This window comes from Planococcus citri, chromosome 2 (genome assembly GCF_950023065.1).
Source record: "Planococcus citri chromosome 2, ihPlaCitr1.1, whole genome shotgun sequence".
Taxonomy (NCBI): domain Eukaryota; kingdom Metazoa; phylum Arthropoda; class Insecta; order Hemiptera; family Pseudococcidae; genus Planococcus; species Planococcus citri.
Genome location: NC_088678.1, coordinates 43,178,408 through 43,193,237, shown reverse-complemented (window position 1 = coordinate 43,193,237; position 14,830 = coordinate 43,178,408). Strand labels below are relative to the sequence as shown.

The following is a 14,830-nucleotide window of genomic DNA, read 5'->3' as shown; positions in this document are numbered from 1 at the left end:
CTCTATAAGGAAAAATGAGCGCTGAAAAAAAAAAGCAATCCGAACCACGAACCCATCTCATGGCTTATTATACGACCCAGCTTCGCGATTTTTATCTATTATTTTTAGTTCTACTGGCGGGTTACATTATCAATGACGCAATCTACCTCTCCTCCACGGTCCACACTATACAAATACTTTCTCCAAGAGTCTCTTTCGTCTTTTTCTTCATCTTGAAAAGCAAAAGCGCATCCCATTTAAAACCACCCACGTTTTTTTCCCTTTTACGCAGCTATTTAAATTTATCGAAGAAGAAAAAAAAACACGCAAGAACGTTGGACGGAAAATTAAAATCGACCGAAAATCCAAACAATGGTACGCCTTCCGCGTATAGATGCTTTACCTCGCTCAGATAATTAATTACTCCCAAATACTAATTAACGAAGCAATTCTTTCGTATCGTCGAAGTCGAAGTGGACCCAGTCGTTGTATAGTTATGGATATTTTTGAAATACCTACACACATACCATTACCTACATCCTTGTTTTTGTAAGAAGTTGTGTAAGGCATGAAGACCAACTCGGACACTTCAGCTTCTACAGTATCAAAACTTATGATTCGTAAGTATTACGTTTTTTGATCTTTCAAACGAATTATTCGCCAAGATTTAGTATTCGGTAGGTACATAGTTAAGAATTGGGTGTACAAAACACCAGGAATGATTATAAAAATGACGTTTTCATCTTGGCGAATTCCGACGTAATCGTGTTACCGTAATTACCCGGTAATTTATTGCTGCATGTGCATGCGATAAGAAATAGGTAAATTAAACGAAGAATGTGGAAATTAGAAAATAATGATTCGTATGCAGTTAATTTGAAGATGATTGAGCAATCATGATTGAACGATAAAAATTAGAGCACATTCTCCGCAGATATACTTAATCTCATAATGATGGAGTAATTTACCAAAAAATCGCCAAAAAAGAGTAATTTACTTACTCGCCAGAATAATAAACAAATATTATTTTACGAGCGTGAATAGCTGAATCCTTTCGTGCCTAAGATGAAACTAAGTAACTATTAATGACTTTTCAACAAGATTTTTGAGCAAACGTGCTCCTCGATGAATGTCATACTGTCAAGAAATTCTGTATTTTATAGAATGGAGTCCAGAACCCCTCAAATATCTGATTTTCAATTAATGACAAAAAATTACAATTTCTGAATAACCAATTCAGAACACCTCTCTTTCTCAAAAACTCCTTCCAAAGTTCCAAATCAAAGATTCATCTCGTAATCGCGATTAAAATCCAGTAATTAAGCGATTACACGGTGAACAGAAAATAAAATCCTTAATTTCTCAAACACGCGTACATAATTGGCAACTTAATGCACTACTAATGCATATAGCAGAATCTGTCAGTAAAAAACGTCTACTCTCGTATCTGTTGATTATGCGTACTTTGCAGTTCGCAGTCGCGGTAATTACCAGCAATAATTACTCTATCAAACTAATAATAACCCACTGATTGAAAATAGATTGGATGAAAATTGAACATCACGCGCATATACGTAACGTATACACTAAATCTCGCACATTATAAACTATTCGATTGAAAATTTCCCCTTTCACGAGTCTTCAGCATTGGCGTATATTGTAGTAGACCTATAGTACGTCGTCGACTAAACACATTAATTACTCAAAATCGACGAATCGTGAATCTAAGATTCGGTATCCGGTGCAATATAAATTGCAAATAGACTGATACAAGACTCGAATCAAGAGTGTTATAACACGCGAAATAGCAGCATGCAGCGTGCATTCGATATCCAGCGTGGTAGCTCCCAATGTGTTTTAAATCGAGCAAGTTTCGCGTTTATGGTGCTTTTTTTATACCTATAAACTATGCCAGAGAGCACCTGCAGTGCGAATTCACAAAAGAGGCACTTGCCTATTAATTATCCTACCATTTCGTTATACACACATATACGAGTACGTAGATTGCGTGGTAATTACTTTTATTAAAAACCAGGTTTATCGTCTCCGAGCCTTGTTCTTCCAACACTATTCATTGTTTTAGGTCATCGTTCAGGTAGGTCGTGTTATCTTTTATTTTTTTTTTTCTTCGAAGTTATTCTCAAAATTATGTAGTTTTTGAAAACGTATTTTGCTAGGTACATTATTATGCTTGAAAAAAAATTAAAAACACGTGACAGTTAAATTTAAAAAAAAAATCTTTTTTAGACCGAATCCAGTCCCCCATGGAAAGGATAGAAAAGATTGGATTGAAAAACTAAGATTACATTCGGATTCAGCGCCCTCAAAAACATAAGAAGCGATACTTATGCTAAATCACATAATAATTTTTTTTTCAGTTTTGGATTAGTTTGGGGCATTTTATAGCAGGAGTTCAAACAGTCATCATATCAAGAAATTTAGTTGATAATTTGAACTCAGCGTCCCCAAAAACCTAACAAACGATATGTCACATGGCATCATCTGCTCTTTCAAAGTCCATTCAAAATATGTACCTACATCCACCACCTTCTTTTGAAACAAGTGTAGCTATAAAGGACAAAGGTACAACACTATAAAATTAGAAAATTATCAACAAAAGCGGTATCTCAACCAACAAAAAATTTTGAACCCGAAAAGGCTAAATCTAGATTAGCATGCAAAAATATATCATCAGCCAAAATTTCAGGCGCCAATGTGCATTTTTTAATTTTTGGTGAATTTTTTAAAATGAAAGGGCTCAAAACGCGAAAAAATCAAAATTTGACAAAATTGACCAGGAAAGCGAAAATTTGGTTTGTAGGCTTACCCGGTTTTCAACTCCCCGAATCCATTGGAAACGATTTGAAACCGTTTAAAGAAATTGTAAAGCCTCGAGCAGATTTTTGAAAATTCAAACTTCCACAAAAATTTACTTTATACCTGAATTTCAAAATGGATTCGTTAGAGGTGGTTTGAAGCCATATACTTACTTTTTTTTACCGATTACAGGTTTAGTACCCCCCCCTCCCATCATGTGAGTATAATAATGGTTTTTTCCAACACTAAAACTGAACGAGCTACATGACATTTGAAGTAGATCAACTGGTGGAAAAGACGTTCATTTCGAAATCTCGAGTGACTCCTTCAATTTTGCCAGTATGCTCAATGTTTTTTTTGTTTTTTTTTTTTACTCAACGTCATAATGTTGAGTGGTTTGAAGGTCTTTCAAATGCCTTCCTCATTAAACGACAATTTTTTTCACGGTTAAGCCGTCTTGTTATTTCACAATGACAAATTTCAAATATTAGAATTGCAACTAGGTAGGTACTTGTATTACGTAGGTATTCCCGAATAAATATCCTCGCATACTTCTAAAATTATCTAGATTAATTAACGTACTATTTGAACATATTTAACGCTTCATTGATAATCCACTCGACAGCAAGGTGCAGGTAAACAAGCATTAGCCACGTAAAGGTGGGTAAATCGTGATAACAATTTTTGTTTATTTTTTTTTCAACCGGTATACGCTTTTCAACGAGTTCGTACTTCGTATTCGTACTTTGCAGGTGATTCGAATCAAACGAGGAAAAACTTTTTTCATCTGAGCGTTAAACGAATAGATAAGAATGAAGAGTCTCTTCCTTTCTCGCCATTATATCGAGTATAATTTATAATAGCGAGGCGTCGATTGTGCACTAGTACGCTATATTGTGATGATAAATAATTTTTTTTTCGTACGCGTAATTTTGACCTATTTTATTTCTAAGTTCTTCTAGAACGTCGACAATAATTCAATATTTGTTTTCGAATAATGCAATATTAGTAAATGCCACTGGGTGATAAATTTATGAAAAATAAATTAAAAATAAATATCTAACAGAGGAAAAAAAAGTCAAAATCAACATTCCGTTCATTTCGATAACACTAAACCTGCAGCGATGTTTTGTTTTAATAATAATAAACGAGCAAATTTTACATCTCAATATCTAGGTCAGCGTTGGTTGATGAATTTTACAAATTGGATTATTTTTATCGATTTACACGACACATCGCGATGATTTTCAAAAATACATGGCACTGAGATTGTCGAACACGAGGGGAAAATGATGGGGAAAACAGCAATTAAACACGATATGACGAAATGAAGGTTAATATTTGGGCTACGTACGCGAAATGGAATTGCATTCAAATTATTCATAATCAGAATCACACTTCAAAGTGGTATTAGTTTTGTTTGCATGATATTGAATTTCTTCATCTTTAATCTGTCATCGTGTTATTTATTTATTTACGAAAATTTAACGCAGGTACTTGAATGACGTCAGTACTTGAATTAACCCCAGTTGATAAAATCGGAATTCCTTTTTCAAAATTTTAAGGTAAAAAATTTTGAAATTACTTACACTGAAAAGACGAAAATATGGCTAGAAAACACCAACCAAAAAATATATATATTTCTTCAAATTTTCACCATTTTCAAAATTGTATTCCAACAACAGTACTTCATATTTCAATGCTTCAGGTCGGTCTACCAAAATAATATTAACCAGTCGCTATACAAAATTTTGGTATTACGCCAATTCCCAACAATTCCTCTGTTTTTTCTCCATCGAATCAATTCCTCGCAGCAACCTACCTCAATCCCAATTCACTTTCTCGCTTTAAAATCTTGTTTATCTCATCGGAAACGTTATCATCATCATACGTAAGCCTACGCTCACAAGATAACAAAATGCAGTAACGTTTCGATAATTCGATGTTCATTTAGAATGAAATTACTTCGATCACGTTTTTCCGACACCAACGCCAAGATACGAAGATTCATGGTCTTATCCGAACGAATGTTTCAGCGATGCGTTAATATCTCGCGAACAGAAACAGTAAGTACTAACGGAATACGTTTTATTTGAGCGTAAAATTCATGCAAAGCGAAAGAGAAACACACAATCGTAATCAGTGCACCGAAAAAGAAGCAAACCACCAATAAAACTCAATAGGAAATCGTTTGGTCGTTGACATGCTCTGTTTGAGAGAACACGTCGAAATACTCGTATTTTATATACAGAGCTGTGAATGATACCGCCAACGACCACCGACAAACACGTCGAAAAACTATTCACAAAATGTTACGATTAAAAACCAACGCTATAACGCGATGTTTGTAAGCAAAAAAGGTTATTATGAACGAAAAAGGACGTCAAGAACAAAAAAAATATATACGACAACGGTAGGCGCTATAATTACGGAAGTACGTTCGGGTAATACCTTCGATATTATTGTTTTTTCAGTGTTCCATGCACTATAGGTAGGTATAAGGTATATACTACATACATACGAGTATACAAGAGAAGAGAAAATACCACAAAAACAACAAAACTCTACGACAGATTCTTTCAGCGAGATACCTACCTACTACCCATTACGACGACGATTAACGCACGAGGAAATGAAAATTCTACGTAAATGCGAAATAAACGAGACGATTTTCAGTTTAAATGTTAGAACAAAACCGTCAACGGTAAAACAACGCGAATGAATAATATATTCGTACATCTGTAGCTAAGCATAATGAAGCTTCTCTCGCTCCGAATGTATCATCAATTTCGAAGAAAATCGTATCATACCCGAACACAGTACATTTTACGTAAACATAAATCGTCTTCATCATTCGGTAATTCATAAGGAACGTAATACAAAACATCTACGAGTACGCGATGATTAGGTACCTACTACATTAAATTCATCGGAAAATTTACACCATGAAAAACTATTTACTCGGAAACCGAATTATCAATGTATCTCGATGAATAAGCGACCGGAAATTTGATAAAAATGCACTTTACTTTACAGGTAACGTGAACGTAAATAGAGAACTCGTCATCATACGGAATGCACGTAGCACAAGAGGACCAGGTTTTCAATTCAAAAAGTACCAATGAAAAATGAAAAGAAATCTCTTAAAATTAACAACAAATTGTTCCTTTTGCTTCAAATCTGGCCGAAAATGCCTCAAGTTTAAAATGTCAATAATTTCAATAACTAAGTAGGTAGGTAATATGAGAAAAATCAATGAAAAATAGGTAGGTCTATATGTAATACATGAGGCTGGAGAAGAGGGAACGGTAGATTCGTCTGAAGTCATGAAGTGGCTTCAATTTGAAAATTTGAGATTTTTTCGATACCCCTGCTCCCTAACTTAGTTCCATTTTACGATCATTCCAGGTAACATTGGAAATTCGAAATGTAATAAAACGTCACCAAATTGTACTCTTTTTTTCTAATTTATAAAACAAAGTATATCGGAAAGGTTTTCAAAAAATATCATTATTATGCAATTTTTTTTCAAATTTTAAGGATGAGAATTCATTCAATACGCCGAGTTTTGACGAATTTTTCCTGTCATTTTCATCCATCTTTTTGGAGGGAGAAAAGATCAAAGTTTTAAACGTCCGTTTTTCATTGACAGGGCATTTTGCAAACATTACACGACTTTTTTTCTGGGGAAGGGTAGGGGGAAATCAAAATTTTAGTCGCTCTTCCAATGTCTTCGGACATTTTAATATTTATTCTGTGCCTTTGTTATTTCAATTTTCCATTTTTTAAAGCGTTTTTATTTTTTTTGAAAAAGAAGAGGAAACATGTTTTACTCAAGCAAAGCGAAGCATAAAATTATAAAAAAATTGTTTATTTAGAACATCGAAAATTTTTAATTTAAAATAAAATGAAGAATTTTGCAATTAAAATTTTAAAAAATGATTCTTACACTAATAAATTTCTTCCATATCTTTTGGGGCTATACAAAATCAAAATTAAAACCATAACAGGGTGTCTAACAAAATTTCAAAATGAAAAAAAAGGACTTAAAAAGGAGTTGTAGTAGGACTTTCAGCAGGTCATTTTTCGATCACTTATGGAATTTTTTGTGGTGGGGGGGGGGTCAAATTTTTTTTTCAAGGTGGGAGGTTCAAAATTTTCATTTAAGTATTCAGCCAAAGGAATTTTAGCAGGACTTTCAACAGGACAGTTTTTGAACACTTGAAAATTGAAAATGAAAAAAAAAAGCAAACGGGCACGAGCAATGTGATGGCAAAAGCTTTCGGAAATTAATATTCCGAGAGGCATAAAAACGATGGTATTCGAAACGGGCCCGAGCGAAGCGAAGGCGAAAGTTTTCGAAAATCAGCATTTCGAGAGGTACAAAAACAAAGTTTGTTTGTGTGATGAATTAATAATTTATGGTTTGGTTCAAAATTTTAAAATTTGAATTACTTATGATTTTTTTTTTTGGAAATTTAAAACTAGAAAAAGAAAAGCTAACGGGCCCGAGCGAAGCGAGGGCAAAAGCTTTAGAAATTCAATATTTTGAGAGGTATGAAAACGATGTTTTTTTGTGTAATAAGTTACCTATATTATTTTGCTACAAAATCTTAAAATTTAAATTACGATTCAACACCCCAATTCAAAAAAAAAAAATAAATAAAAGAAAAGAAGAAATTCAAACTTGAAAAAGAAACGCAAACAAACCCGAGTGAAGCAAGGCTAAAAGTTTTCAAAATTTCATGTTTTGCAAAGAAATAAAAAAATTTTGTAAGGAAGGAGGAGTTTATTTTTCTGATTCAAACTTTGAACATTTCTTGAATTCAAACAATAAGTCACTTATTTGGAAAAAAAGAGCAAATAGCCCGAGCGAAGCGAGGGCAGAAGCTCACAAAAATGTGTGATTCGAGTTCTAAAAAAGTCGACAAATGAGCCCTTTTCTACAAGTTCAAAATTCCGGAAAAAAGGGGAAAAAATTGAAAATTTGGAAGTCATTTTGAAAAAAAAGAACTTTTGGATAAAATTGTTGAAAAAAAGTACACTAAAAGGACAAAAAGGTGTCAAAGGCAAAAAAAAAGGACTTTAGTAGGATAAATAGGATAAATAGGAGTGTTAGACACCCTGCATAAGTGACTACAATGGAAAACAAGTCAATTTCTCGAAGTTCAATAAGTACATTTTAAGATCCTATAAATTGCTGAACCCTTCCACTCCCCCCCCCCAAAAAAAAATGTTAAATACTTTAAATCCACCTTATTGCAATTTTTTTGGAAATTTGATACGTAATATGAAACATGAACATGAAAGTATACCAATTGGTAAAATCAACGAAATAGGGTAAAAATGAGCTAATGATGATGAAATTACTCCAGATAAGTACATTTTTAAGGAGAAAAATTTACAGGCAAATTCAACCGTTTCAAGAGGCAAAAACTACGGAAAAAATAATTTTTTCAAAAAGGTAACGATATTGCGCTTTAAAATTTCGAAACACGCATTTCAACATGAAGAAGTGGTGAAAAAAATTCAAAAAAGTACTACAAATGATCCCTGGCAAGGTTCAGCGTTATTCCAAATTTCAAAAAGTTTGAATGAAAATTACAAAAAATGAAAACAGTTTAACGAAAAAAATCAGTTTTTGGGTCACTGTAAAAGTGAGAGTAATTTAAAGGGCCACAAATTTCAACAGGGAGTTTTCATATGTAGAGCCAACTTCCACCAGGTGATTTCAACATCAGATCCGGAGGCCGATTCACTCTCAAAACCCAAGCGATGCTCTTTGAAAAATGAAATTCAGGACTTGACATATTCTCATATAGTGGAATATTTTCAATTTTTTTTTTAGTATCATTTTTACATCAATTCAAAATGAAAAAGCAGGACTTTGAAAAGACAGGACATTTTGATAAATGGATAACTGAAGGGCTAACAGGACACATCGGCAAAAAGCAAGACAAAAGCAGAACTTGCAGGACTGTTGGACATCTTGCATATTCTATGCAACCCTAAAATTTCCTGTGAGTCAAGCTGCATACTTTTTCAATGAGATCTGCTCGTATAAAATGAAGTAACTAAGAGATAAATCAGATATAAACGAAAATACCCCTCATTATTATAATTTTCAATCAAATTTCCTGCGGGAAGGAGGAAAGGAATCTATGAGTTTTTGAGATTAACGCCTATATTACTGTTATTTTTTCCAATAATCATCACTGACTAATAATGAGTTTTGAAGTCTTCTCGATGAATTTCACTTAGCATTACTACAGATGAAAGAGCCATACTGAAAATTAATGATTGTAAGGAGGTTTTCCAGAAATAAAGATCAGGATTTCACTATGGCCATATACGCTGCAAAATAAAATGAATAACGATTTTTAATAAAAATACCGATTTTTTCGATCCAATTTGCAATCATTATTCTGCATCCTCGGCATGTTCAATTAGACGACATCACATCACATCACATCACATCGAATCACAACACAACACCACACAACACAGCACAGCACCGTACAACACAACTGCAGTCATAGCAATACAAAAACAAGGAAGTACTCGATTCGTCACAGTTGAAAATATCGGAAATGATTTAATAGGTGGATCAAATGAAATTACCATTACTTATGATCCGAAACGGCGACAACGAGGCCCCGAACGCCTGTCTGAGTATCTCCCGGGGAGCAGATATATTGGAAAAAGATGCGCAACATTTCGCTGCGAATTCTTTTTTTTTCGGAAAGCGTGTAGAATGTAGTGCCTCTAACCACTTGTACACCGAGAAACCAAGACGCATACAGTACTCGGAGAAATTTATTACTCACATGCGAATACGCACATACGTACATAAGTCGCGTAACCATAACACGATTAATTGTTCGTCACCGATCGTCGAGTATAATTTACAAATTGACAAAACAATGTCGTTTGCTTTTGGTATGGCCATTTGTTTGCCGCAGCTGTAACTACGTGAACCAGTTTCAAGTACTCTTTTCAGAATTATTGTTCGGTTTCACAAAATACCGCCGCGCCTGGAGTACCTACAGGTTGGTGTATGGATGACACGAAAGTGACAGATTGACCGCATAATTCGGTCGTCTTCGTTTTGGCCAAATGATTCATGTCCTTTACTGTTCCTTTCCCTTGACCTGGTAGAGTTTCTTTGCAAATGTAAAACACGATTGCTTAAAAAAAAAAACGTGTTTTCGAGTCGAAAGAATAGTGTCACAATGGATTTGGATAAGATTATGGTGAAAAAAAGTACCCTGAGTGGTCACTTGGTCAATGGTATCTTCAAAATAACAAAACTCATAATGGAATGATGACCAGACCTCTCCTGTTGATGAAATCGATCATTATTTGACTAGTATATTCGTAGTCAAAGGGGAGGGGGGCGACACTTGAAAAAAGAAACAGATTTTAGAGCTTGCATTTCAAGTCGAGTTTTTCTCTCGGTAAAAAATCAATGTATCATGGAGCCATTTCTTTCTCATATTCGAAAATAGGCAAAAAATTGAAAACATAATTTCAAAATCTGAAAATCCTGTTATGTTGATCGTGGTCATTCCACCTTCCCCCCCCCAACGGAATTTTCACGCAACGAATAGGATACATAGGTTTAAATTGGACATCAAGACGTACCAGAATTTATTCTCCAAACGGTATTCAAAACGGAACAAAAGAAGTAAAATGGAAACTTGGACGAAGCACTGATTCTGATGGACTTTCTACAATGACGCTAATTTTTCAAAAATTTGCGTGCTTTCAACATTTTGTACTCACCTGAAACAAGAACAGAAATAATACGGTCTGAATTAGTTGAAATTAAATAATTTTTTCACAATATTCTACGTACTTAACTTATTAATTATATGTATATTGTTAGGGTAAATAACCCAAAAAAAGTCGATGGCGTTTGACCAAAAAAATGTCAACCTTCAAGGTTCTCCTGGAGGGGAGATATGAAGCCTCTTAAAGGAGACATTTTTGAAAAAATCGCAGTTTACCAAAAAGTTGGCACTACCTTGTTCCAAAATATTTACTCAAATTTTAGGAATTTTGGCACAGTTAATGCAAAATATTCAGGAAGAAAACATTTTCAAGACACGAATTTATCCAAAAATAATCGATTTGCAAATTTTCAATCGTTTAGTAGAAATTTAAAAGTGGCCTTGGGTTTTGACGGCAATACCATAGATCGACGCAGAATCTCAAATACATACTTTCATCGAGCCATTTTTCCCAAAACAGATTGTGCAGCATCAAAAGCGACAAAAACATCGATTTTTTCGAAAATGCACCTCTTTGAGGCCTCATACCTTCCCTCCAGGGGCACCTTAGAGGCTAAAAATTTTTCTGAGTAACTTTGAACTCAAAATGAAGGTCTCTGCTGAATTTGGTCAAAATTCGACGACTGTTTTTTTTTACAATCCATCTCTAACAATTATACAGGATGCTTTTATGATAAGAAAATAATATTTATGTACAGCTTAAATTTGAAATACTGGCTGATTGGCCCAAGAGTTATTGTGAAGTGCTCTCAGCGTTCGAGGTCTTCAGGGATCACTAGTATAAGACCAAATACTACTCTAAGTTCACGCCTAACCACCCTCGTCAAATTCATGTGCTATTTTTGTTTCTGTAGACATACTACTACGTATTGATATTGTATTTTGAAACCTTAAAATTCGTATGTATTTCAACAAAAAGGATTTGGTGAAAATTTTAAAAAATGAAAAATAACTTCTAGCTGCACTAAAAGGGGATAGCGAATGAGTAAAAAGGAGCTTTACAGGCCATAGAAATAATCATCTACTCGTTAACTTCATATTTTAAGTCGATGGTAATTACCCACTAATATCCTCTACAGGGAGAAAAATGAGAGGCCATAAAAACAAATTTCATTCTCTTGACAAATTTTGAAATTTTGAGCCGTTTCATTAAAACTTCGACCACTAACAATATATTTTTCCTGTCGCACGTTAAAAGCACAATTTGTTTCACGAACAACTTATTCTAAATTATCGATAACACATCCATACTCATGAATTAATATACATATATTCTTCTCAACTTCATTAGCTGGTCATTTGTACACCTAATACATAGACAAAAATTTACTTCTGTCAATTGTTACTCTTATTGGTTCGACCTTGATCCTAAAAATATGTAGTACCTCAATAATAGAGAAAAATAAAGAAAACTCGGTAGACAATGCGGTTGCGGTGTCTATGTAGGTATATCTCTACGGTTGACATACCAGTCACCAAATCGGATACAATATGATATGAAATGTACCTTAAACCTATTATTCCAGATATGCAGCACGTTCTGCAATATAAAATTCAATGTTCGATCAGCAGGGAACGATACAACGCAGACATTCATTATTTTCGTATACCTACTTATACCTACCTTAAATTCCACTCAACAAATACATAGATCCTCTCTCGGGAGTCGAGACTCAGGCACAAGGTTTTTCATTTTCTACAGAAGTTCTTTTTTTCACTCTTCCTTTACTAGTGGAAATCGACGATTTGCATCATTACATACAAATCATAGACTATCGCTATACGAGTTTAAGAAATCGACGAATTCATCTCACGTTTAAAAACATTCGCCTGCATCCAACGATGTAGAAAGGTTATCTGTGTACACCATCGAACGCGTAATTTCGATAAGTACCCGTAGCTAAGTAATAAAAGACAAATATTTTTAGACGGTCATACGTAATGAAACCTCGCACACCTAGGTCTAGGTACACACAGGTAATAGGTATACCAACAGTAATACTCATTACATAACTACCTACGTTCTAATCAGCTTGGCTTTTATAAATGAAGCGTTATACTATCTGGGAACCGATCATTATCGATGTACGCTATTGTTTTTTTTAGCGTTTTAAATCCGTCAATTTGGATAATGGAGGGCGTACAAAGTCCGCCAAGGTTATTGAAAAAAAAAAACAACATGCATAGAAAAAAATTCACATCAAGCCACGTGACGTTGCAGTATAAAATGCGTTGCACTTTTGACCGATTTTTAAGTGGAAGGCGTGCATACGAGTAGATGTAGCTATTACAATGTCCACGAGTACCCAATGGCCATACGATTATAAAAAATCACTTCCAACGACCATTTAAAACACCCATTAAGGAGACCTTTTTCGCTTAATCTTGGCCAATGAATAATATCTACGTGGCTGGCAGCAATTTTTATAAAAATTGCAGTAACGGTATCGTGGTATGCCCAGCACATACCCACTAGATCATTTTAAAACATCGAACGACCAACATTATGCACTCATTTCCTTCATTTACGTGCATTTTCATCCAATATATTATATATGTACTATAACAATAATTGATATAAAACTACATAAGCGAAGCCGCAAAAATACTTCAATAGGGCTTCGCACGTGGCTAATATTCGAATGATCGGCGTACTTATTCAATTTACACAACGCTGACGTGGGTTGAGGTAGGTATGCTCCATAAAACTATAACACAATAAGTTCCATAGGGTGCCAAGAAACGTTTCAAGTTTTTCCAGATAAAGATAGCAGAAAGATCCAAATGACTATAAATTTCAAAAACGATTTTTTTCATCAACAAATTTTTACAAAAATAGAAAAGGATGAGGTGGTCCCTCAAGAAAGGGTTCCTAACCGGCAGAAACTGATTCTGGAAAAATAGTGTCACAAAGACAAGGCTCGTACTCAATCTTTTCCGAAAAAAGTACCTAACTCAGTAGATACGAGACCTGCAAACAAGCACCAATCGTGTTAATAAGTGCCAAAAATGATTTTCATAGTTTTTATGGCACTTTTTGAACATCTGGAAATTTCCAAAACATTCATTTGAAAATACCGATGTGACCAATCAAAATATTTTGAAATTTCGCGCTAATATTGAAAATTATGATAATTTCTCATTTGAATTTTCTCACTTCTTTTTTAATACTTAATACATTTAATAACCATGATAATTTTTTCATCGCCGAAAGTGCTCATCATGATACCTAAAAAGAGCATAGATAAGCTATTGGAATGTTTTGCTACGCATAACTAAGTTCATAGTCAAACCGACACTTTTGATAATGTTATGTTTCTTCATTCCGCGAAGATGATATTTTTATACATAGACTCTTGTAGAAAAGACAATCAATTTTTTTTGTCCTTTCTGTTTCTCTTGAACCCCTCAAGAAAATGCTTGTGTGTTTTCACGATCTGCGAGATAACACCAAAAGCGTGGGGCGTCGCATTGCAGAGGCTTACTCATACTACACGTATCAATTATATTCTCATTACACCGCTGTAGGTACACGCGCTGTTGAGCGTAAATTTGACGTGGAAATTTTCATTCGCCAAATAAGACAAGACGCGACGATGGTGTTAACTCGAAATATTTATCTAATTAACAACAAATTGAAAGTAATTACTTTCAGTCATTAATTAAAAATTATCGAGTTAACAAACTGCTGCGCAATCCACTTTGCTCGGAGAGAGAAAAAAGTGTGTAATAATGCGAAAAAATTATAATTATCTTTTTCCAAGTGAAAAATCAAAAGTATTCGTATTATCAATAATCTCGATATCGTCATTAAATACAATACTCTCGAGATGTTTCTCTCTCGTCTCACTCGGATCTGTATATTGATTTAATAAACGACTTGGAAATTTCAAGGCGAATGCGAATTGGAAATATTGATTTGAATTTATTTCATCGGATATATTTTATGACTGAAGCGATGGAAAGTTGAACAGATAGAGATCTTACAGTCATCGACAAGTAAGCCGAAAAAACTAAAATAAAAAAATCATCTAAAAAATAGTGAAAAATCATTCAGATAATTTTTGAAGAAAATCATAGCCCTTTAAAGAACACTCCATCCTCTATTCTTCTTCCTCTAAAACTCTAGAGAAAGTAATGTGAAACTCGAGCATACAAAATGATGAAAAACTGCTCGAAATTCAGAAAAATAAGTAAAACCCGAACCCGCAATTTTTTTCTTAACTCGAAAATACCAACGA

At 34.2% G+C, this 14,830-nt stretch overlaps 1 protein-coding gene across 6 annotated transcripts in view; it reads right to left on the bottom strand.

Moving 5' to 3' along the window:
• Nucleotides 1–14,830, bottom strand: part of LOC135835885 (uncharacterized protein DDB_G0284459) — an 89,939-nt gene that overhangs the window by 34,265 nt on the left and 40,844 nt on the right. For 2 of the 6 annotated variants that reach the window (XM_065350359.1, XM_065350364.1), the window contains exon 1: nt 9,190–9,251. The exons of 2 other annotated variants lie outside the window; for them this stretch is intronic. In XM_065350359.1, coding sequence (XP_065206431.1) covers nt 9,190–9,236 — 47 coding nt within the window. In that variant the 5' untranslated portion in view covers nt 9,237–9,251. Of the gene's footprint in view, nt 1–5,391; nt 5,418–9,189; nt 9,252–10,440; nt 10,582–14,830 lie in introns of those variants that run through there. 2 more of the 6 variants (XM_065350362.1, XM_065350360.1) reach the window with 2 other exon arrangements.